Below are 21,019 nucleotides of genomic sequence, written 5' to 3'. Positions count from 1 at the left end.
ACGGCGCCAAAAACTTGATAACGCAAATCTAGGTGTGTAAATAAGCTCAAGTAATAAAAAACCTAGATACAGCGAATACCGCAAGGATACGGATCAACTGTAGTACCAGGGTCGAACACAGGGAATAGAGAAAGGCCAAATTATTTTATAATTCGAAAGTTTATCAAATCTTCGATCTAATTACATCTTCCAAAAGATCGAAAAAAATTATGTCAATGTCTTTTCCCAAATAGAAATCCATATGAATAGTCTTGTCAATTGAACTGCCTAACTTGGATAGAAAGGCTGCACGATCTTAAATAAGCCACCATATATAATGCATATGTACTGGGATTTAATAAAATTTGTTATCTATCCATCCTCGAAATAAACATCTTATAATTTTTATTTTATTTATACGGGTTCGAGTTATAATTTATAATTTCAGGGAGAATCTCATAAAGCGAAATTATTCTAATAAATTCGAACGCAAACATCTACTCGCATATATGTATAAATAAAAAGGAGGTTAAAAAACATACATGATCTGTACATAAAAGGAATCGCGAATATAACGGTCCTCTATTAATAAAACGACTTATAGGGGTGTCAATCGGGCCGGCCCGGCCTGAGTCCGCACTCGGCCCGAAAGTTTCGGACTCGGGCCGCCCCTATTTTTTTCGGGCCTAAGTAGTTAAGCCCGAAGTCCGGTCCTATATATATATACCGGGCTCGGGTCGGGCCATCCCGATTTTTTTCGGGCCTAAGTAGTTAAGTCCGAAGCCCGGTCCTGTATATACTGGGCTCGGGTCGGCCCGGACCGGACCGATCCGCATAAATCCTTTGTAAAATTTATTTTTTTTATTTTTTTTAAATATCGGGCTTTCAGGCCGACCCGACTCGAACTCGAAGCCCGATTCGAGCCCGGTCCAAAAAGCCCGATTTTTTTCGGGCCGAGAAATTTAGACCCGAAACCCACGAATTTCTGGACTAGGCCGGGCCGAGCTTTGGGCATCGGGCCCAAATTGACACCCCTAACGACTTGTTCAATTGCAGGCGAATTGGCTCAGGTTGGAATGTCGTCGTTTCATTCCATTAATATATAGTGTGTATATATATATATTCCAAGGTGTAAATCTTGTACAGATAGATAATCTAGCGTGCACTCACCTTTAAAATGGACCAACATAATTTTTATTGAATTTGAAAATCTCTAGCGTCTTTGTACACTCGCTTATGAATTTGGATGCATATAAAATTTGTTATTTTTTTCGTAAAAGAAAATGAAGGAGAGAGAGAAAATCAGTGGGGGTTTAGAGAAAATTATGAAAGGACAATAATCTTATACATATAATTTTACAAAGACTTTTATTTTTATGGGAGTATTTAATATTTTTTTCATAATTTTACAAAATTTATAAAAAATTAACATTTTTATACATACATACATACATGTTACATATCCATTCTACCATTTCTCTTCCTAACTCTAGCCCTAACCCAACTCCAACACTTACACCGAGTGAGTCAGTCCCTTCTCTCTCACCGAGCCAAAACTCTAGCCCAACCCCAACACCTACACCGACGAGGCCAAACCCTAGCCCTAACCCGAACCCAACACCAACACCAACACCAACACCAACACCAACTCAATCCCTACCCTCACACCGAGTCAAAACTCTAGCCCTAACCCAACTCCAACACTTACACCGAGTGAGTCAGTCCCTTCTCTCTCACCGAGCCAAAACTCTAGCTCAACCCCAAGACCTACACCGACGAGGCCAAACCCTAGCCCTAACCTAACCCCAACACCAACACCAACACCGAATGACTCAATCCCTACCCTCACACCGAGTCAAAACTCTAGCCCTAACCCAACTCCAACACTTACACCGATGAAGTCAGTCCCTGCTCTCTCACCGAGCCAAAACTCTAGCCCAACCCCAACACCTACACCGACGAGCCAAAACCCTAGCCCTAACCCGACCCCAACACCAACACCAACACCGAGTGACTCAATCCCTACCCTCACACCGAGTCAAAACTCTAGCCCTAACCCAACTTCAACACTTACACCGAGTGAGTCAGTCCCTGCTCTCTCACCGAGCCAAAACTCTAGCCCAATCCCAACACCTACACCGACGAGCCAAAACCCTAGCCCTAACCTAACCCCAACACCCACACCGAGTAACTCAATCCCTACTCCCTCACCGAACCAAAACCCTAATCTAATCCCAACCTCGAGTCCTACACCTAGCCAGGATCATGCTATGACTCCTACCCAAACTCCCAATTCTGTTCCGTCGCAAAGCCCTATATCGCATCAAAACCCTACCCCAGCTCCAAACTCTGAACCTAGCAAAAATGTTACTCAAGTCCCCACTCCTAACCCCAAAATTCCAACTCCGACACCGACACCGAATCAAAGCTCTAACCCAAACACTAACCATACACCAAACCCTAGCCCTAGCCAAAACCATTCACCTACCCCAACTCCCACCCTTAGACCAAGCCCGAACCCTGTAACTCCAACCCTAAACCCCCCTCCGAACCAAAACCTTAACCCACCCCCTAACCTTCAGCCCCCTCCAAACCCTCCTCCTCCAACTTCTACCACATGTCCTAGAAATTTCTTTCAAATATTGGCATGCGGCAATATTATCAACTCCATATCCATTTTCTTCGGAATTAGCCCATCTTTGATGCAACCATGTTGCACTCTCATTAATGGTTTATCAGATCGTGATGCAGGCATTTGTCTCTGTTCCGCACTTAGGTTGCAGAGTTTTAGTTTTCTCTTCCCCCTCAATCTTAATACCATCCTCAATATTTGTAAAAGAAGAGTTCCAACCGGTTTTCAGTGTCCATAAACAATAATCCTTCTACGCTAATATACGTAATAATGGATACACTAAAAATATGTATAGCATATATATATATATATATGTTTGATAATAAATTATGAGCTTTAATATTATCGTAACCGTGTTTCTATGCTTTTTCTATCTTATGTATTCCGCTAATAAAATAAATTGATTTATGTTGTCGGAAGATGTTGTCTTTTTTTTCCGAGCTCACATCATGTGGTTTACGATAAATATTTTATACTGCCATCTATAAAATATTTAATGAGGATATATTATGTGCTAAAACACCATTTTTCTTTCATGCATACGAACAAATTAATGTATCGATGTTTAGTAAGGTGTCTGAACCAATGAAAAAAAATTAATTGTACTGATGAAGTGAAATATATAAAACTGATTCGAGAAAGGCCAAATTATTTTATAATTCGAAAGTTTATCAAATCTTCGATCTAATTACATCTTCCAAAAGATCGAAAAAAATTATGTCAATGTCTTTTCCCAAATAGAAATCCATATGAATAGTCTTGTCAATTGAACTGCCTAACTTGGATAGAAAGGCTGCACGATCTTAAATAAGCCACCATATATAATGCATATGTACTGGGATTTAATAAAATTTGTTATCTATCCATCCTCGAAATAAACATCTTATAATTTTTATTTTATTTATACGGGTTCGAGTTATAATTTATAATTTCAGGGAGAATCTCATAAAGCGAAATTATTCTAATAAATTCGAACGCAAACATCTACTCGCATATATGTATAAATAAAAAGGAGGTTAAAAAACATACATGATCTGTACATAAAAGGAATCGCGAATATAACGGTCCTCTATTAATAAAACGACTTATAGGGGTGTCAATCGGGCCGGCCCGGCCTGAGTCCGCACTCGGCCCGAAAGTTTCGGACTCGGGCCGCCCCTATTTTTTTCGGGCCTAAGTAGTTAAGCCCGAAGTCCGGTCCTATATATATATACCGGGCTCGGGTCGGGCCATCCCGATTTTTTTCGGGCCTAAGTAGTTAAGTCCGAAGCCCGGTCCTGTATATACTGGGCTCGGGTCGGCCCGGACCGGACCGATCCGCATAAATCCTTTGTAAAATTTATTTTTTTTATTTTTTTTAAATATCGGGCTTTCAGGCCGACCCGACTCGAACTCGAAGCCCGATTCGAGCCCGGTCCAAAAAGCCCGATTTTTTTCGGGCCGAGAAATTTAGACCCGAAACCCACGAATTTCTGGACTAGGCCGGGCCGAGCTTTGGGCATCGGGCCCAAATTGACACCCCTAACGACTTGTTCAATTGCAGGCGAATTGGCTCAGGTTGGAATGTCGTCGTTTCATTCCATTAATATATAGTGTGTATATATATATATTCCAAGGTGTAAATCTTGTACAGATAGATAATCTAGCGTGCACTCACCTTTAAAATGGACCAACATAATTTTTATTGAATTTGAAAATCTCTAGCGTCTTTGTACACTCGCTTATGAATTTGGATGCATATAAAATTTGTTATTTTTTTCGTAAAAGAAAATGAAGGAGAGAGAGAAAATCAGTGGGGGTTTAGAGAAAATTATGAAAGGACAATAATCTTATACATATAATTTTACAAAGACTTTTATTTTTATGGGAGTATTTAATATTTTTTTCATAATTTTACAAAATTTATAAAAAATTAACATTTTTATACATACATACATACATGTTACATATCCATTCTACCATTTCTCTTCCTAACGATAAATTGTTATAAATATTCTGAGATATAAAATGAACAAGAAAAGTAAATCGGGAACCGGATAACTCTTCAAGGCGTGATACACTTTCCTAAAAATATTATTTCGTCCTATACGAGCAAAGGACTTTCCGAAATACGTTTTTGAGATATAATGAAGAGAAAAGTGATCTTAGTTTGCTCTCCTAAGATTACAAACACAAGAAACCGCAAGAAGAAGATGAACAAAAAGTTTTTGTGAATGTTTTGCAAGAACAATCATAAAAATGCTCTCAAATCTCTCAAAAAACGACTTAGATCTGTTATATGTCGTGTTAGGATGTCTAGTGGTGTTTATAAACACTCTAAATGTCGAAAGGTGTGAAGAAATCAGAAGTTTTTTCCGAACGGTCGCGATTTTTCGTTATTTCCGAACTGCTCAGAAAAAACGGGCTGTCCTCCCGTTTTTTTCGAGCTACCGCTTATTTATTTCTGGGTTTTATTCTTCAGAAAAAATAGGCCGTCCTCCCATGTTTTCGAGCTGCCCTCCCATTTTTTCTGAGATCATTCTTCACGTTCAAAACCGAACGTAAATTTTTCCGACAAATCCTTAACAACTTAGCCAATTCATGACACGTCTTTTACAAGCATTTAACTACTTCACCATATTTGTAATACACGTGAAACATGACTCCTTTTGAGAGGTTCTAAATTCTCATTCATTTACTCTAAAAATCTCAACATAAATGAGAATTTTTACAGGCGACTTTGTATAAGTTGAAACCGATCCAAATCGAGCGGAACAAAATCCCGACCAAGCCAAACCGAACTCGGTCTATGTTTTTGTGTTCAACAACATATTCTTGAAATTGAACTTGAACATACAAATCGGAAACATAAAAATAAACTCCCTTATCCAAAAGAGTAAAAAATTGAAACCCGAATCAAAGTAAACCGAATACCCTATATAGGATACATTCCGGTTAGTCAACCTTGAACCAAAACCGATCCGAAATTGAAATGTCCACCCTCCCTCTAGTGTAGAACTCAGACCAATGCCGTAGAGAATCAGGAAAAGATTAAGGAAATAAGGAGCCCCTAATCTCCAACCTTCATCTAAAGATAATAGGTTTGGCGCTTGGAATTAATTAACCACGGCATTTTTTCCAAGTCAAATATTCAAAAAATTCTATAAATACCCTAAACCCCCTCCCATCATTTCCATCAAACAAACACAAAAAGAAAAAAAAGAAACATCGTTTCGGTTTACAAAAACATGGATTCGACCACAAGGGTTCTTGTTCTTGCATTCGGCATTCTCCTCCTCTTCTCCTCCCCCCACCTGACCAAAACAGCCAACGGCCAAATCACCGGGGCCGTTTGCCCGAGCAATCTGATCTCACAGATCAGGAGCTGTGCCCGGGAAATCCTAACGAGTTCCGTCAATGTCGGTATCAATGGAGGAAGTGTGGGGACAAGCGTGCAAATAGGGTCACCCTCTGCACAGTCGGTGTGTTGCTCCTTCATCATGGGTCTCACCAATACTCAGGCTAGCAATTGCATCAGAATCTCCCTCTCCGGGAATATTCTCGGTATTCCCATCCCTCTTATTGACCCGAGTGCTCTCATCCAATTCCTCTGTACTCGCCAGATCGGCGTCACCAACTGATGAAAAACCTGCCCTTATATGCAAAAGCCCTATAGCCCTATACATACATATCACCGATAAATAAAACTGAATGTACACGCATGCATGCGAGTATATTGAGTGACGTATCTTTTTAACGTAAAGTGTGCTACTTTTTATTGCAGTGTATGTTTATTTAGGCATATCTTGTGATGAAAGTGGTTATGAATAAAAATAGTACGTGTTTCCCACTTTTTACATGATCTCCTTTCGTTGCATGCATGAATGACGAGCGCTGCATGGCGTTTCTTTCCACGTAAAAATTGATGCTATAGAAGGAGAAACAAAGCGGATGAACAAAAATATGTTGTAAGACTAAGTACGATAATCACAACCTAACTCCCGAGAGATATATTGGACTGAATAAATTGATCATTGAAGCTGTGTAGTGAACATTTCCATATGATGTTGAACTTAATCAAGTATACGTCCTCATTTTGTTAAGGATTCAAATATAAGGAAATTTTCATTTTAATTTAGTTAAATAGATCAAGCCCACACCTCAAGAAAAGGGATAGAGAATGAAATAGAGATGTCAAAATGGGCAACCCATTTTGATCTTATTCATTTGGTTAGACAAATTAATGAGTTAAGTTATTTCAAACTAAATAAAAAACTATATGAGTTGATTTGGATCGATTATGCTTGATTTTTAGATAGAAATGATTTTATTAATCCAATTAAAATGGTTATTTAATTAAGATTTATATTTATATTATCCATTTAATCCATGATATTAATAGGTTAAACCTATAAATCCATTTAATTAATATAATCCGAGACATTATCAAAAATACTTTCCATTTACTATTTTGATTTCAACTCATATATATCTCTAGATGATGGTCAGATGATGTGACCATATGACTAACATGACAGTATAATCATATGATAATCACATTGATCATAACGTTAAATTTATATTAATTACACCAAATCACCATGATCACACCTAATATATCATATTAATCATTTGGTGAAACCATTATAGATTTAATATTATGATTAATGTGACCACGATTTGATCATAATATCATTCTGATCACATGATAAAATCTGGAAAAAGATACGAGTTGAAATCAAAATAGTAAATGAAATATATGTTTGATATATCCACATATAATCCAAATACATAATTCAAATAAAATTATTATTGGGTTGTGTTATCCAATCTGACCCAAACCATTTAATATCTCTAGAATGAAGTGACTATTGACTAAGACAACTAAAGAGAAGCCCTCCGAGGAGGAGCCAACGCTGTGAAAGAGACTCAGCAAATAATGACACACTAAGATAAAGACTGCCATGCCATACATCCAATGAACCGGACACAACCACATTAGACAAATCTAAACCTAAGCTAACATATACTTATAAGAGTTTCTGGAGAAAACTGGATACAATTTTTTTTTTTACTTTTGCGAGTGAAGAAGCACAAATCCCACAGAGCAACAAGTACCAGAATTAAGAAGCTAAGATCAGATTCCATTTCATGTTGGAGTTTCTGCAAACTTGGGGGAGTTTTTAACATGAACAAAGAGGCAGATGGTTGAATTCAAGTGAGCAATATCAAAAAACTCGAAATGAATTGTACTGTTCTAAGTTTACCCGATACAGGAAATCATGTTCCTTCAGCTGACGAGTTTTCTCAACACCGATTCTGCACGCTGCTCGAACGTGGGGAGAGCCCACTCATGCTGAATTATGTCGAGGCCATCCTTCTCGGCGCTCAGGTTCTGCTCAAAGATCACACACGGTGATACGGAATTAGGGTTTGTACCAAAGTTAGAAATGGAAAAGCTGAAGAAATCTTGGACAAAAGCTGATGTGGAAAATCGTTAATACTTGATGAGTTTGAGACTATTTTGTCTCCCTTTGTTGTATATCGGTTCTACTATGGAGACAATTGAAGGAATATTTCTCGACATAACTTACAGCTTGAAACTATGTCAAAGGGACACGATCGATTGACGATGAACAGATAAATATCTCATGAACTAGAAAACCGAAAAATGCCAAATGATTCCAAGAAAGTTGTTCATTACCTTACTGGGATCGAACCCAAATCCGCCCATTTGCATCATCCGTTGAGTGTCATCAATAGCTGCATAAGAGCAAAACTTTATAACAGCCACAGAGAAACCAAGAAGAAAATGAAAAAGCTTAAAGCCTTGAACTTTTGAGGAATACGCTGCATACTTAAACTAATGGAGTTTATACTTGCCGGGAAATCATAAGTGGGAAACTAACCATTTTCATCTCCAAGAATGAGACTGAATAAACCTCTCAATCCGAACAAGTTGAGGAAGTACCTGAAACATGAAAGAACAGCTCATGAAACTATAAACAGAGCATTACCCAGAAGGAACCATATAAACATATGGAAGATAAGGAAGAAACAAGAGAAATTGACGTGGCTAACATTACCATGAACGGCTGCTCACATAGCTAACATCGACAGTGCTCAAGTCGATCCCATTCTGTAACATTGACCTGAACCTCTGAGTCAATGGGAACGGTATTTTTGCTGCGACACAAGAAATTAAAAAAAAAAGATGAGGAAGTTTCAGAAGCTAAGGCATCCAAAATCAACAGATATAGAACAAAAAAAGAGATGGTAAAACTCGAATTGCAATAATAACAGTTTAAAGAGAACAACAAAAGCCAGGAATGTAAAACCGATTAATATTTTCCGGCTATGAAGCGACGAAAAAAACAAAAATGGAACAACAATTTTAGAAGCAACAGACCTGCAACAAATCCAGAGAAGAAGAAGTTGACCCAGGCAAAAGTGAGCGTCTGGCAGATGGCAGATCACATCAGTTTCCTCATTCACCCATAATACAAAGGCAAAGATGAATAATTATAAAAATATGTTTACCTGTGGTATAATCATCGAAAGGTTTTTCTTCATCATGTCTGTGGCCATGTTAGGATCAGAAAACATCTGGGCTTGCGGATTTTGAGCTTGGCCCTTAGGAACATGTAGTAAACCATTCTCCTGAAATATGTAACGCATCTGTTTCTCAATTTCCTATCCTACATGCACAAACTATAATACTGAATTCCAGTTGAGATGATAAAACGTGTAAAAGAATGGACTTCCTAAAGGAGACACCTAAAGCATTATTAGTGTCATTCTTCCAGGTGCAAAGCTGCAAGCAACTCATGATAGACCATTCCATCCCTAATTAACAGACAATAGGAACAATCATTTGGGTGCTCGGAAGATAAACTATCTGATCCAAAGCTTATAACCTCAATAAGTGCAACTGATCATCGCTGAGAATGTAGTCTCTTATCCTTGTCCCATTAAAGAACAGGAAGCGATAACCAATCCCAGACCCAACTATGCATTGGCTTTCTTTCATCTGCTTCTAAAACTAAGACAATTGGGTAATAAAGGTCATTCATTTGGGGAAATAAGGAAGATATTAGCAAGCAAAGTACCACTGAATTAAACAGATCGCTGGACTGAAAGCGCAGAGGAATATAAACGCCAAGCTAATTACGCGCTAGGAATCATGAAAAAAACACGAACTTTGCCTATCAGAATCTGGAAAACACGAAAGGGCAAACCTAGAAAACAGACCTCGTTGCTGAAATAGAATCTCCGGGCTCGGAACGATTTGAGAGGGATAAAATTGGCACCAGCCTTCAGATTCCGAGCCCTAAGAATAACTTGCCTGGAAAATCAAACACGAAACAACAGAACACATCAAATCGAATCAGCTAATAAAAAAGCACGCAAACAGACATAACTCCACGATTGGATTTCGGCCGACAGGGGAGAGACTCACCCTTCTTTGACAACCTTAGGGTCGGGAGGCTGAGAAGAACGCATGAGCTTGGCGACGAAATAGCGGAGAACGCCGATGAGGACCATGACGACGGAGAGAGGGATGAGAACCCAGTCTCTGATAGCCGTGTCTAGAACCAGATCCTCCGCCATTGATGAAGCTCTCTACTACTTCGATCTCTCACCGTAGGGTTCGGAATTATCCTCGTCTGCTTCTTCTCTCCGCTCGATCCGATGTAGAAAGCACGACCTAGAGTTAAGCGGCTCTGAAGATTCGCTCTTTTTATGGAATCTTTTCTCCCGATCACCAAAAAGAGCTTTTGAAGACTCTAGTTCACGAAGAGGGTCCGAGAATTTGGACACGGACGAAAATTGCGGGCATCTCATCTTTTCTATAGTTCTTCTCTGTAACTTCTGTTATCGCAATGCTTATATCCATAGAGAAGAATTCATATGCCCATACAAAGGATGTTCTGAAAAGATCTTATTCCATACGCCATGCAAGAGCAAGATTTCATATGCCCATACAAAGGATGTCACCATTAGTTCCATGGTGACACTCCCTACTGATTTCAATTCACCAGACCAAGAGTCTGTTTCAAACCAAATTACAAGAAACCGAACATCAGCATAGCAAACAAGATAAAAAACACACAAACTGAACAAGGGTTTTCCTACACATCAAATGGCAAATGGCGTAAATACAAAACATATCATCTCGCCCTTTGCCTGCCAGCCCGTGAGAGCCAAGTTTTCATGCTAAAAGAACAACAGATATGCGGATAATAGATACACAACACAACCAGCCAACCCAAGAACTTGGGAGGCTGATGATGATGAAGAAACATAAAGCAAGTTATATATAATATGTTTCTTCCTGTCAGAGTTCTACATCATGTCCTACACAAAGAAGGGTTCCCTCTCCTCGCACCTGCAAGAGAATCGCTATATACATAAGTCCATATGCTATTATATATATATATATATATGGTAATAGTGTGTTCTTGGAAATGAATCTTGCTTACACCGCTACTAGTTAAAGTCACGGCCCGTCTGATATCACTGACCGCTTGTACATATGACGCCTCAGCATCTCATTTATCCCCACCGCTGAAATGCTTTCGCATCCAAGAAGATCCCTGAGCTTTTCATCACACTGTATTGCCATCGGATTCACGGGATCCTGGATACATTTAAAAAAAAAAATTGGAATAAATGGAAAAATATAAGCCTGATTATTTTTTTTATTTATGGCTAATCAGAGAGGTAGATCATCAACTGTGCTACAAGAACATGCTGAAATTTCACATCTACTCTCAAAGAATATTTCATGCACAATAAGGGCATTGAAGCTTATGGCAAGTCAAAAAAAAAAAAGAGTCTGGAATCCACATGAAATCCACAAGAACCATAGATGAAGCACTCACCTCCAAATGATTGAGTTTTATGTAATCCCAAACACGCTGAACAACTTCTGTTTCCACCATCTCTGTCTCACCTGTCCCAAAGAACTTAGCAATGGGTTCAGACAGTACAACAGTAGAACTAACTGGCTCTACGGTTTCAGTCGTAGACTCAGCATCGACTTTCACCCGTTTCGCTTGACCAGATTCCTCTGCAAAAAGAGATTCAGTAGTCAGTAAATAGAACTAACCAAAGGCATAAGCAGTTGAGCAAGAACCTTATCCACTTACTTGTTGGGTCAAGAGGGAGGATATGTTTCGAGAGAAGCTTATTCATTTTGAACATGTCAGTGCAATCCGTCTCGAAAACCACACGCAGTGGGTCGTCACAAATGATCTTCCGCTTGTTACTTGGGTCTTGGAGGTTGTTCTTCCTTATGTAAGCCCATAATTGCTTCACAATCTGAAAACAGCAGAAAATCGAAAACAGCAAAATTCTCTGAATCTACTCTATCACACATTCGATCGGATCATTTCGAGAATCGGGAAAGAAGGATGGTAATGACCTCAGTCCTTGGAAGAAAAGGTTCCCCAACTACGGCCTGAAGCTCAGGAGAGACCCCACAGACTTTGTTCAGACCACCAGACCCACCCTTTCTCTTGGTTCTTGCTGGAGCACTGTAATGAAGAACATTGGGGATGTCATGTAATTGGCATTGATGCAGCAAATCTTCCATAACTTTCCACACGTGTGGAGTAGCTACTTTGACAATTTGCGTAAAAGAACAGATTTTTACAGAGGAAATATTTTCAATGTGTAATGAAGTAAGAAATTACCACAGATCCACATATCTCGAAAGGTTGATAGATTAGATACATGTTCAAAAGATTTTGGAAACTTTTTGAACCGTAAAACTCAGTGAATAAGCAGAAAACTAATCCAAAAAATAAATGATATTCATGTGTAAATCCCTCTTTCCAATTAAGCACGAAACCCAAAAAATCATACGGCTAAAACCCTAATCACGAACACTGGATCCCAAATCGACGAAATTGAGCACTAGGAAAAAAAATTCCTAACGCACCTTTCTTTCGGAGCCTGAACCTGATCAAAAGAGATGATAGAATTCGCGCCATAAGTATCCCGCGGCGGCGGTTGTCGCAGAGGCTGATGCTGCGATGGCGGAATCTGCGGAACAGGCACCGGATACGGCTGCTGGAAATTTAGGTCATAGGAGTGGTGGGGAGGCTGCTGAAGGGAGAAATGGGTAGGGAATTGCTGGTGCTGAGGATGAGGGTATTGCGAAGGGTGGTGGAGGGCGAAGTGGGATTTCGCCGGCACATTGACGGCGGTTTGAGGCGGAGGAGGCGACGGTTCCACAGCGGAGACGGAGGATGTAGCGGCTGAGGAGGGGTGAGCACGGAGGAGGAGATTGATCTGATCACGAATAAAATCCGCCTTCTCCGAGAGGTCTAACCCTAGCTTGGCCTCTAGCTGTTGAACGACGACATTTAACGAGGTGAGCGAATTAGGTTCGGATAGACGGAGAAGGGCCTCCACCCCTTTCGCTATTTCCTGGTCCGACGCCATTGGTGACGAAAGCTCAGAGCTTCATATAGTTCGCAGCACCGAAGGAAAAAAAATTAATTAAAAAAAAACAAATGCCCCACAGAAGAAAACTCTCTTTCTCTCTCTCTCTAAACTCTTCTTCCTCTCTCTACCCTCATCTCTTTCTCTCTCTTCTACGTCTTCTCTCTTTCTCTCTCCCTCTGTTTATATCTCCGGAATGACCAAAACACCCTTCTCGTTGGTTTTGTCACTGTTAATGGGCTGGGCTGAATGGGATGTCTATTTTACCCCTATCGTTCACCGCATAGAGTGCCATTAAGGTGAGGGTAAAATTGTCATTCTGCGATATGTGTGAGGTATTCAATCGAAAAGGAATAGACTTGAAATTTGAATTATGTATAATCTCAAAATTACACTTCAAAATATATTCGAGAGAAAATAATGTCATTTAGGCCAGTAGAAAGATAATAGTACATTATCTTCTCTATTTCCAGAAATAAAATATAAATCTAAAATATAATAAAAAGTGATTAAAAATATACGCAGCCCACTAAAAGAAGAAGAAAGCCCAGCCTTTAATGGGTCAATACTGTTGGGCTTAAATCCTCGGGTTGACTCGGGCGATCCGAAACTTGAGATCTGGTTTCCGGGTCGGTTCTCGGAGCCATCAGCTTTCCCGAATTTTCTCGAGAAAATACCAGTGAGCGAGAGTATATGCTCGAGCAGATTTGTCGTCGTCGTCGGAGGATGTTCTGATTTGCAGCAACAGGTATTTGTTTACGACAGTTGTTCTTGTTGGAGTTACTTTTTCTTATAGAAAAGCGTCGTCTACCAAAGTTTCTCTGGGTTCTAGGGTTTGAACGAGCTGCTCGAGATTTTGAGGATGAAAACCGAAAGAGAAGATAGGAATGGTGTTTCTGAGGAAGAGAGAGATGAGAAGCGTCGGAGGTTGGTGGAACGGTCTGCTTCTCCGCCTCCGCCGCTTGGTTTCAACAACCCTCTTTTGCCGTTGGCTAATACTTACGACGACGAAGATGAAGACGAGGAAGACGATCAGAGGAGAATACTAGCTCGTGTCCGTGGAGGTCATGACAATGGAGTTGCAAAATTGGAGGGAAACGGGAACAAGGCCAAAGGGGAAAGTGGTGAAGAAGAAGAAGATGAGGATGATTATGATGACGATGAATCAAAGGGTCAGGGAGGAGGTCGGGGGAAACATTCCCGGCATGTTGAAGTTCGCCGTGATTGCCCTTACCTTGATACTGTAAATCGACAGGTAATCAATCCCAGTGAATGATAATTTTTCCTTGACCGGATACTTGACATCGATGGTTCTGTACACGTTCGCTATGTGTTTGGTATTCTTTGTTTTATGTGAAGAGAAACTAAATGCAGTTCTTATGTTGAATTTCAGGTGTTGGATTTTGATTTCGAGAAGTTCTGTTCTGTCTCTTTGTCGAATTTAAATGTGTATGCATGCCTTGTGTGTGGGAAGTACTATCAAGGAAGAGGTCAGAAGTCCCATGCCTATACTCACAGTTTGGAGGCAGGACATCATGTTTACATCAATCTTCAAACAGAGAAAGTCTATTGTCTTCCTGATGGCTACGAGATTAACGACCCTTCATTGGATGACATACGGCATGTGTTGAATCCAAGGTATTTTAATACACTACTTCTTATATTGTGCTGTCTGAAATATCCTCCGTATTCAAACGCCCTCTTACTCGGTAATTCACGTTTGCATTTAGTTGTTTCCATAACTCCGGAAGTGTTTCACCTTGAACTCTTATCCAATTTGGTGCCCTCATATTGCAAGTCTCTCTGTATCATCCAACACCCATTTTGCATATTTTTTATACGGATTGTTTGAAGTCTTCATTTACGTACTTGAGATTCAGCCTTTATGCTTAATGAAATTGCTGTACCTCGTTTCTGTTTCCCCTTGTTAAGATTATTGTGTTGCCTGCTTGCAGGTTTACTAGGGAACAGGTGAAACAGCTTGACAAAAGTAAGCAGTGGTCCAGGGCCCTCGATGGTTCTGACTATCTTCCGGGAATGGTAATTCCTTCTCCCCCAACCAGTTGGTTGTTTCCTGGTTCAGAGATTTTCTGTGTTTCTAAGTTTGCTTTTACTGTGTGTGTATCTGTAGGTGGGGCTGAATAACATACAGAAAACTGACTTTGTGAATGTTATTATTCAATCACTGATGAGGGTTACTCCTCTAAGGAACTTTTTCCTCATCCCCGAGAATTATCAGCACTGCAGATCTCCTCTTGTTCACCGCTTTGGGGAGCTTTCTAGGAAGATATGGCATTCCCGAAACTTTAAAGGACAGGTGTGAACCTGGCTGCATTGAGTCTCAGGTCATACTTCCACTAACTGAGGACATTGTTAATTTAAGTTCTTTGCATCGACAGGTAAGTCCACATGAATTTTTGCAAGCTGTCATGAAAGCTAGCAAGAAAAGGTTTAGAATAGGCCAACAGTCTGATCCTGTGGAGTTTATGTCGTGGCTTCTCAACACACTGCACTCAGATCTTAGAACTTCAAAGAACGGTAGCAGTATCATCCACCAGTGCTTTCAGGTGTGTCTGTCTTATGAACTAGTTTGTACATCACATCAACTTGACATAATTATTTTCTGTAGTCCGGTTGTTCTTGATGACTGCTAACAATTGCAGGGTGAACTGGAGGTTGTGAAAGAGTATCAAAGCCATGCGAACATTGAGAAAAAGGATGATAATGGTGCAGAGCCGAATGCGTCCAAAGAGACAGACGGTGGTAATGAATCCAGTAACGTGATGAAAGAAACTTCCAGAATGCCCTTTCTAATGCTGGGGCTAGATTTACCTCCGCCTCCTCTTTTCAAAGACGTAATGGAGAAAAACATAATTCCGCAGGTAAATTACATGTCTAGCTGTTGCAAAGTACTGTGGCTTTGAATCATTCAAATTCCCGGTGATTTCAGAGCTTTCAAATTATTGGGGGCTTTGGATATTTAGAGTTCAGCGGGGGGTTTTTTAAAGTAGACTTGCAATTGTTGTAAAGTTGCATTCTTAACATCTACTGTTGTTTTTGGTTAGCTATATCTAGTCATTACACATCACATTATTTTGAAAAGGAGATTAAGCCTAGATGATAGATTATGTGGTACATCAATGTCGCGATATAGACTCTCTCATACTGACATTGAGTTTATGAGTTAGGTTTTACTGCATACCTGAAATTTTGTCTGTCTAGGAACTTCAGTAACTTCTCGGCTTGTTACCTTGTGTTATAGTGTCAAACGTTTTAGGGTTTGCCATTGGGGTAGTTTTACTTAATCTCTCATATGCTTGGCTCAGGTTCCTTTGTTCAATATACTGAAGAAGTTTGATGGAGAGACTGTGACGGAGGTGGTTCGTCCTCGTATAGCCAGGATGAGATATCGTGTGACTAAATTGCCTCCTTACGTGATATTCCATATGGTTCGCTTCAAGAAGAATAATTTCTTCAAGGAGAAGAATCCCACCTTGGGTGAGTCTTTTTTTTGCTCTTGGCTCTCAATTTTTCGGAGGGTAGTAAAGGTTTCTAATGCATGGTTAAACTGACCCGTGTTTTTTAATTGTGCAGTTAACTTCCCAGTGAAGAACCTGGAACTGAAGGACTACATACCTTTGCCAACATCCAAAGAGCGGGAGAAACTTCGTTCTAAGTATGATCTTATCGCTAACATTGTACATGATGGAAAGCCAGAGGATGGGTACTACAGAGTTTTCGTGCAGCGGAAATCAGAAGAACTATGGTAAGTGTTATTCCTACCTACATGAAACTGGAAAAAGAATTTTTCACTTTTTTGCGAAATTAGGTAGCCGATGCGAAACTAGGGCTGACAATCAAAACCCTTTTCCCCATGTTGCTCACATTCCAAAAATGAATATCCGTTGTTGGATCTCGAAAAGAATTTTCAGGATAAAATACTCATGAACTGACTTGGGAAGAGAATTTTTCACATTTACAGGTACGAGATGCAGGATCTGCACGTAGCCGAGACTCTTCCGCAAATGGTAGCCCTATCCGAGGCGTATATGCAGATATATGAGCAGCACCAGTAATAGTAGAAACCCGACCTCCATTTACGGTTTATGGTTCAAAGTGTTTTCTTCCATAATGATCAAACTACTCCCTGTTGTGGGAAACATTTACAAGCATTGGAAGCCATGGATGAGTTTTGGGTTAAGCTTTTTAATGCAAGTGAGTGGACTGCCATGGAATAACTTCCTCTTGAGCAAAAAGGATCTTGTGGAAGATGGAGGGTTCTAACTTTATGTCAGCCACTTGGGATTAGGTTTTTTGATTCTGTATTTTGTATTGAAATCTTGGTTCAATTTTGTGGGTTTCCTATTATGATTGAAGGAGGATCATCTATAAGTTTTCGTCGTTTATAGTTGAGATTATTAGCTCATACCGAATGGTTTAGTTCGGTTTAATTTGGTTTAATATGTATGAGTTGTGTATACATATTTCTGCATTTCGATTCAAATGATTTGGTTTAATATGCCTCAGCTGAAATGATCATAGGGTTTCGGTTTAGGCCGATTTAACTTGTATAATATCTATATTTTATATTTGAATGAACATATGTTCTACATTTAGATAACCCATCAAATCGAGCATACTGTATATAAACCTTGGTAAAATGAAAATATAATAATATTAAATTTTTCGAATTTTTAAAATAAATATGGGTCGATTTTGATAAAAAAAACGCATATAACTTATTTTTATTTTTTATTCGGTTACGAAACTTCGGTAAACTTTTTTGGAATTTTTCCAAATATATATATTATGAAATCAAGTTTATGTCGATGCAGAAAACGCAGCTGAAAGGACGTGGTTATTAAGTTATATGTAAAGTGCGTTCGCGGCGCTATATATAGTCGTGTACGCCATCTTCAGTTCGTTTATCGGGCCGAAAGCTACGGAGAGGCCGAAAGCCGAAACTTTTGATTACCGTTAGAACGGAAAATTCGCCGAACCCTCTGAAATTCGATTCGAAGCTCTTGACCCAATTTCGAATCTTAAGGTAATACGAGTTCTGAAATCGACATAGAACCCTTCGCTTTGTTAACTCATCTTTTCGATCTCTTTTGATGGAACCCTAATTCGTTTTCGGAGTCTTTTCTGATCTTGTTCCACTCTCTTGCTTTCGTTTCTCTGGAAAGGAAGGGGAGGAGGGAGAACCTGGGGATTGTTCTCGCCACGATATGTCGTACGATCTGATGTTGAAGACGGCGTGTAGCGGCTGTGGATCGCAGTCCGAGTTGTATGGAAGCACCTGCAAGCACATGACGCTGTGCTTGCAGTGTGGTAAAACCATGGCGGAGAACAAAGGAAAGTGTTACGAGTGCGGTACCACCGTCACGCGCCTGATTCGGGTTCGGTTTCTTCACAAGCCTTTCCCTGTGTCTGTTCTATGCGTTTCTTTACGTCAGGGTGGCTATTGATTTAGGGTTTTCATTTCTTCTGAACTGATGAAATTGAGTAAATGGTTCGGATTTAGGGTTCCGTATTTCTTTCATCAGTTGTTAGCTTTAAGATCTTCTCTGAAAACTTGTCAGTTCTTGTGCGATTTAGCAAGTGTATGTATATGTTCTCTGGACTGAATATATTTCATACACGTATAGGTTGATGGCATGTCCGTTATTTATTTTTCTTTTTTATGGTTTGGGGTTTTCTGTGCTATTTTCACTTATTTTCTGAGCTGAAGAAATCGAGTGATGTCTTTGAATTTGTCATTTAGGAATACAATGTCCGTGCTAGCCTGGCCAGCGATAAGAACTACTTCATTGGTAGATTCGTGACTGGTCTTCCGAACTTCAAGAAGAATGTTGAGAATAAATGGAGTCTTCGTAAAGATGGAATACAAGGTCGCCAGCTTACTGATGCTCAACGGGTATTTTGTTTGCCCATCTTTTGCTGCGTTGTCAATATCATGTTTAACATATCTCTCATAGTAGATTTTTATTGGTGCGTGAATAAAATTTTAGGAAAAGTTAAAGAATAAACCTTGGGTATTGGAAGATGAAACCGGGCAGTTTCAGTTCCAGGGACATCTTGAAGGTTCACAATCGGCAACCTACTATCTGTTAGTGCTGCAAAACAAGGAGTTTTTTGCAATTCCGGCTGGTTCTTGGTATGGACAAACAAATTCCTGGGCTTTTCTAATTTGATGGGTATTCACAGACTTTCTTTTGGTGCAATGTTCTTGTTTAGAATTTAAAAGCCTGTCAGGTTTCCAAAATGTTTGAGACAGCTCAGTTATCAAATTTCATAAGGAATGCTTTTTTCTTATTTGCAAATAATATCGAAACATGTATGAGTTCTAAGCCATTTTAGTATGTTGTTATCTTTCAAAACTTCTTGTTTCTTAATGCTCTTGTGTTAGGTTTAACTTCAACAAAGTTGCACAATATAAGCAACTTACTCTCGAAGAGGCAGAAGAGAAGATGAAGAATCGTAGAAAAACTGCTGATGGCTATCAAAGATGGATGATGAAGACGGCAAATAATGGTCCTGCAGCATTTGGTGAGGTGGACAAGTTTGACGACAAAGAGAGTGGTGGTGGAGGTGGTGGGAGGGGTCGTAAAAAGTCATCTGCTGACGACGATGAAGGTAATGTATCTGACAGAGGAGAGGAAGATGAAGATGCAGAGGCAGCAAGGAAGAGTAGGCTCGGGCTCAATAAAAAGGATCTTGATGACGATGAAGAAGGTCCAAGGGGCGGTGATCATGACATGGATGATGATGACATTGAGAAGGGTGAGTAGACTGTTGTGGTGCATTATATTTGGTTATCTGTTTGCATGGGATTTCTTCTTCTCACCTTGGTTATACAGATGCTATTTCATCATCTTCCTTTTAATCTGTTGACCCGATCTGGAGGACTCTATGTAGATTTTCAATCTGTGTCGCTTTGTTATAGGAGATGATTGGGAGCATGAAGAAATCTTCACTGATGATGATGAAGCTGTGGGCAATGATCCTGAGGAACGTGAAGATCTGGCCCCTGAAATGCCTGCTCCTCCCGAAATAAAGCAGGTTCGTTTCCATGGTGATAGTTTACTTGCAACATCTACCTGGTGGTAGGATGCCTTCGGATAATATGTCATCAATATCCATATTAAGTGATAGAAATTTGAACATAAACATCTTGCTTGTCAGCAGAATTTTCTATGGATGGAAGCTTAGGGATTTTTTTAGAGGATAAGCACTTTTACATTATCCAAGTTTTAGGTTCACCAAAAGCAGGAAAATGCTGTAGTTGTTCTTTGTTTGAGCTCCTTTTATCATTGTTGTTGTTGCTTATGTAAGTATTCTTGACTCTTAACTGTCTATGAGCTCCCAACTTTCTTTGAACTTTGTTTGCAGGATGATGACGAAGAAAATGAAGAAGAGGAGGGAGGATTGAGCAAGTCTGGTAAAGAGTTGAAGAAGTTGCTTGGTAAAGCCAATGGGTTGAATGATTCAGATACAGAGGACGAGGATGATTCAGAAGACGTAAGCTCTCGCGGCTTTTCAGATCACAATGTTTTTTTTTCTCTGCTGACGGAATCAAAATTTTCAATTCTTGGATGCACTTATTTAATTACATTCCCGCATTTATATATGGGTTTTCATCGGAAAAATGTATTTTGATGGGCATTTTTGTTTTCCGGTTTCTTAAGCCTCCGATTCTACAAGTAATGTACTTTTAGTTTGAGGGTCATTTCTGTTTTTTTTTTGTGTGCATCTTATGCTACTAATCCGAGTCATAATCTGCTATTTCCTTCTTGGCGTTTTCCATTTATAGATGGATGAGGACATGAATTTGACGCCAGTGGCGGCTTCAAAGCAGAAGGATGCAACAAAGGAAGAACCTGTTGAAATGACTCCTCCAAAACCAGTGCCATCAGGATCTGCACGAGGAACACCCACTTCTACTAAACCATCCAAGGGAAATCATCCACCAGTGCT

The 21,019-nt window shown here is 39.7% G+C and overlaps 5 protein-coding genes across 7 annotated transcripts in view; 3 read left to right on the top strand and 2 right to left on the bottom strand.

The window, feature by feature from the left end:
• The first annotated feature begins 1,859 nt into the window (after window positions 1–1,859).
• On the top strand, window positions 1,860–2,919 carry LOC104812996 (extensin-like). Its single transcript, XM_010540459.1, has one exon. It carries the CDS (start codon window positions 1,875–1,877, stop codon window positions 2,847–2,849), a length of 975 nt encoding a protein of 324 aa, XP_010538761.1. The 5' UTR covers window positions 1,860–1,874; the 3' UTR covers window positions 2,850–2,919.
• A 4,786-nt stretch (window positions 2,920–7,705) lies between these two features.
• On the bottom strand, window positions 7,706–10,347 carry LOC104812995 (ER membrane protein complex subunit 3). The gene is made up of 8 exons (XM_010540457.2): window positions 10,050–10,347; window positions 9,842–9,935; window positions 9,131–9,250; window positions 9,000–9,048; window positions 8,677–8,776; window positions 8,500–8,561; window positions 8,295–8,353; window positions 7,706–7,985 (listed from the first exon to the last, which is right to left on the bottom strand). Exons 1-8 carry the CDS (start codon window positions 10,199–10,201, stop codon window positions 7,881–7,883), a joined length of 741 nt encoding a protein of 246 aa, XP_010538759.1. The 5' UTR covers window positions 10,202–10,347; the 3' UTR covers window positions 7,706–7,880.
• A 309-nt stretch (window positions 10,348–10,656) lies between these two features.
• Window positions 10,657–13,160, bottom strand: LOC104812994. Its single transcript, XM_010540456.1, has 6 exons — window positions 12,537–13,160; window positions 12,018–12,129; window positions 11,743–11,914; window positions 11,476–11,663; window positions 11,074–11,231; window positions 10,657–10,979 (listed from the first exon to the last, which is right to left on the bottom strand). Exons 1-5 carry the CDS (start codon window positions 13,040–13,042, stop codon window positions 11,091–11,093), a joined length of 1,119 nt encoding a protein of 372 aa, XP_010538758.1. The 5' UTR covers window positions 13,043–13,160; the 3' UTR covers window positions 10,657–10,979; window positions 11,074–11,090.
• Window positions 13,161–13,678: 518 nt separating this feature from the next.
• Window positions 13,679–17,559, top strand: LOC104812993 (U4/U6.U5 tri-snRNP-associated protein 2). The gene is made up of 10 exons (XM_010540455.1): window positions 13,679–13,790; window positions 13,875–14,297; window positions 14,436–14,680; window positions 14,998–15,082; window positions 15,174–15,359; window positions 15,442–15,609; window positions 15,706–15,924; window positions 16,369–16,540; window positions 16,637–16,808; window positions 17,025–17,559. The coding sequence occupies exons 2-10, from the start codon at window positions 13,905–13,907 to the stop codon at window positions 17,116–17,118; spliced, it is 1,734 nt and encodes a 577-aa protein (XP_010538757.1). The 5' UTR covers window positions 13,679–13,790; window positions 13,875–13,904; the 3' UTR covers window positions 17,119–17,559.
• Window positions 17,560–17,955: 396 nt separating this feature from the next.
• Window positions 17,956–21,019, top strand: part of LOC104812992 (transcription initiation factor IIF subunit alpha) — a 5,017-nt gene continuing 1,953 nt past the window's right edge. Inside the window, exons 1-8 of one of the 3 annotated variants that reach the window (XM_010540452.2) lie at window positions 17,956–18,089; window positions 18,229–18,441; window positions 18,807–18,959; window positions 19,054–19,199; window positions 19,452–19,825; window positions 19,989–20,104; window positions 20,435–20,563; window positions 20,856–21,002. In XM_010540452.2, the coding sequence (XP_010538754.1) occupies window positions 18,271–18,441; window positions 18,807–18,959; window positions 19,054–19,199; window positions 19,452–19,825; window positions 19,989–20,104; window positions 20,435–20,563; window positions 20,856–21,002 (1,236 nt within the window). In that variant the 5' untranslated portion in view covers window positions 17,956–18,089; window positions 18,229–18,270. Of the gene's footprint in view, window positions 18,442–18,806; window positions 18,960–19,053; window positions 19,200–19,451; window positions 19,826–19,988; window positions 20,105–20,434; window positions 20,564–20,855; window positions 21,003–21,019 lie in introns of all 3 variants that reach the window. The other 2 variants (XM_010540453.2, XM_010540454.2) reach the window with 2 other exon arrangements.

The sequence above is a fragment of the Tarenaya hassleriana genome, unplaced genomic scaffold (genome assembly GCF_000463585.1).
Source record: "Tarenaya hassleriana unplaced genomic scaffold, ASM46358v1 Cleome2, whole genome shotgun sequence".
In the NCBI taxonomy this organism is placed as follows: Eukaryota; Viridiplantae; Streptophyta; class Magnoliopsida; order Brassicales; family Cleomaceae; genus Tarenaya; species Tarenaya hassleriana.
The sequence above is the reverse complement of the archived record's forward strand: the minus strand, read 5'-3'. Positions and strand labels throughout refer to the sequence as shown.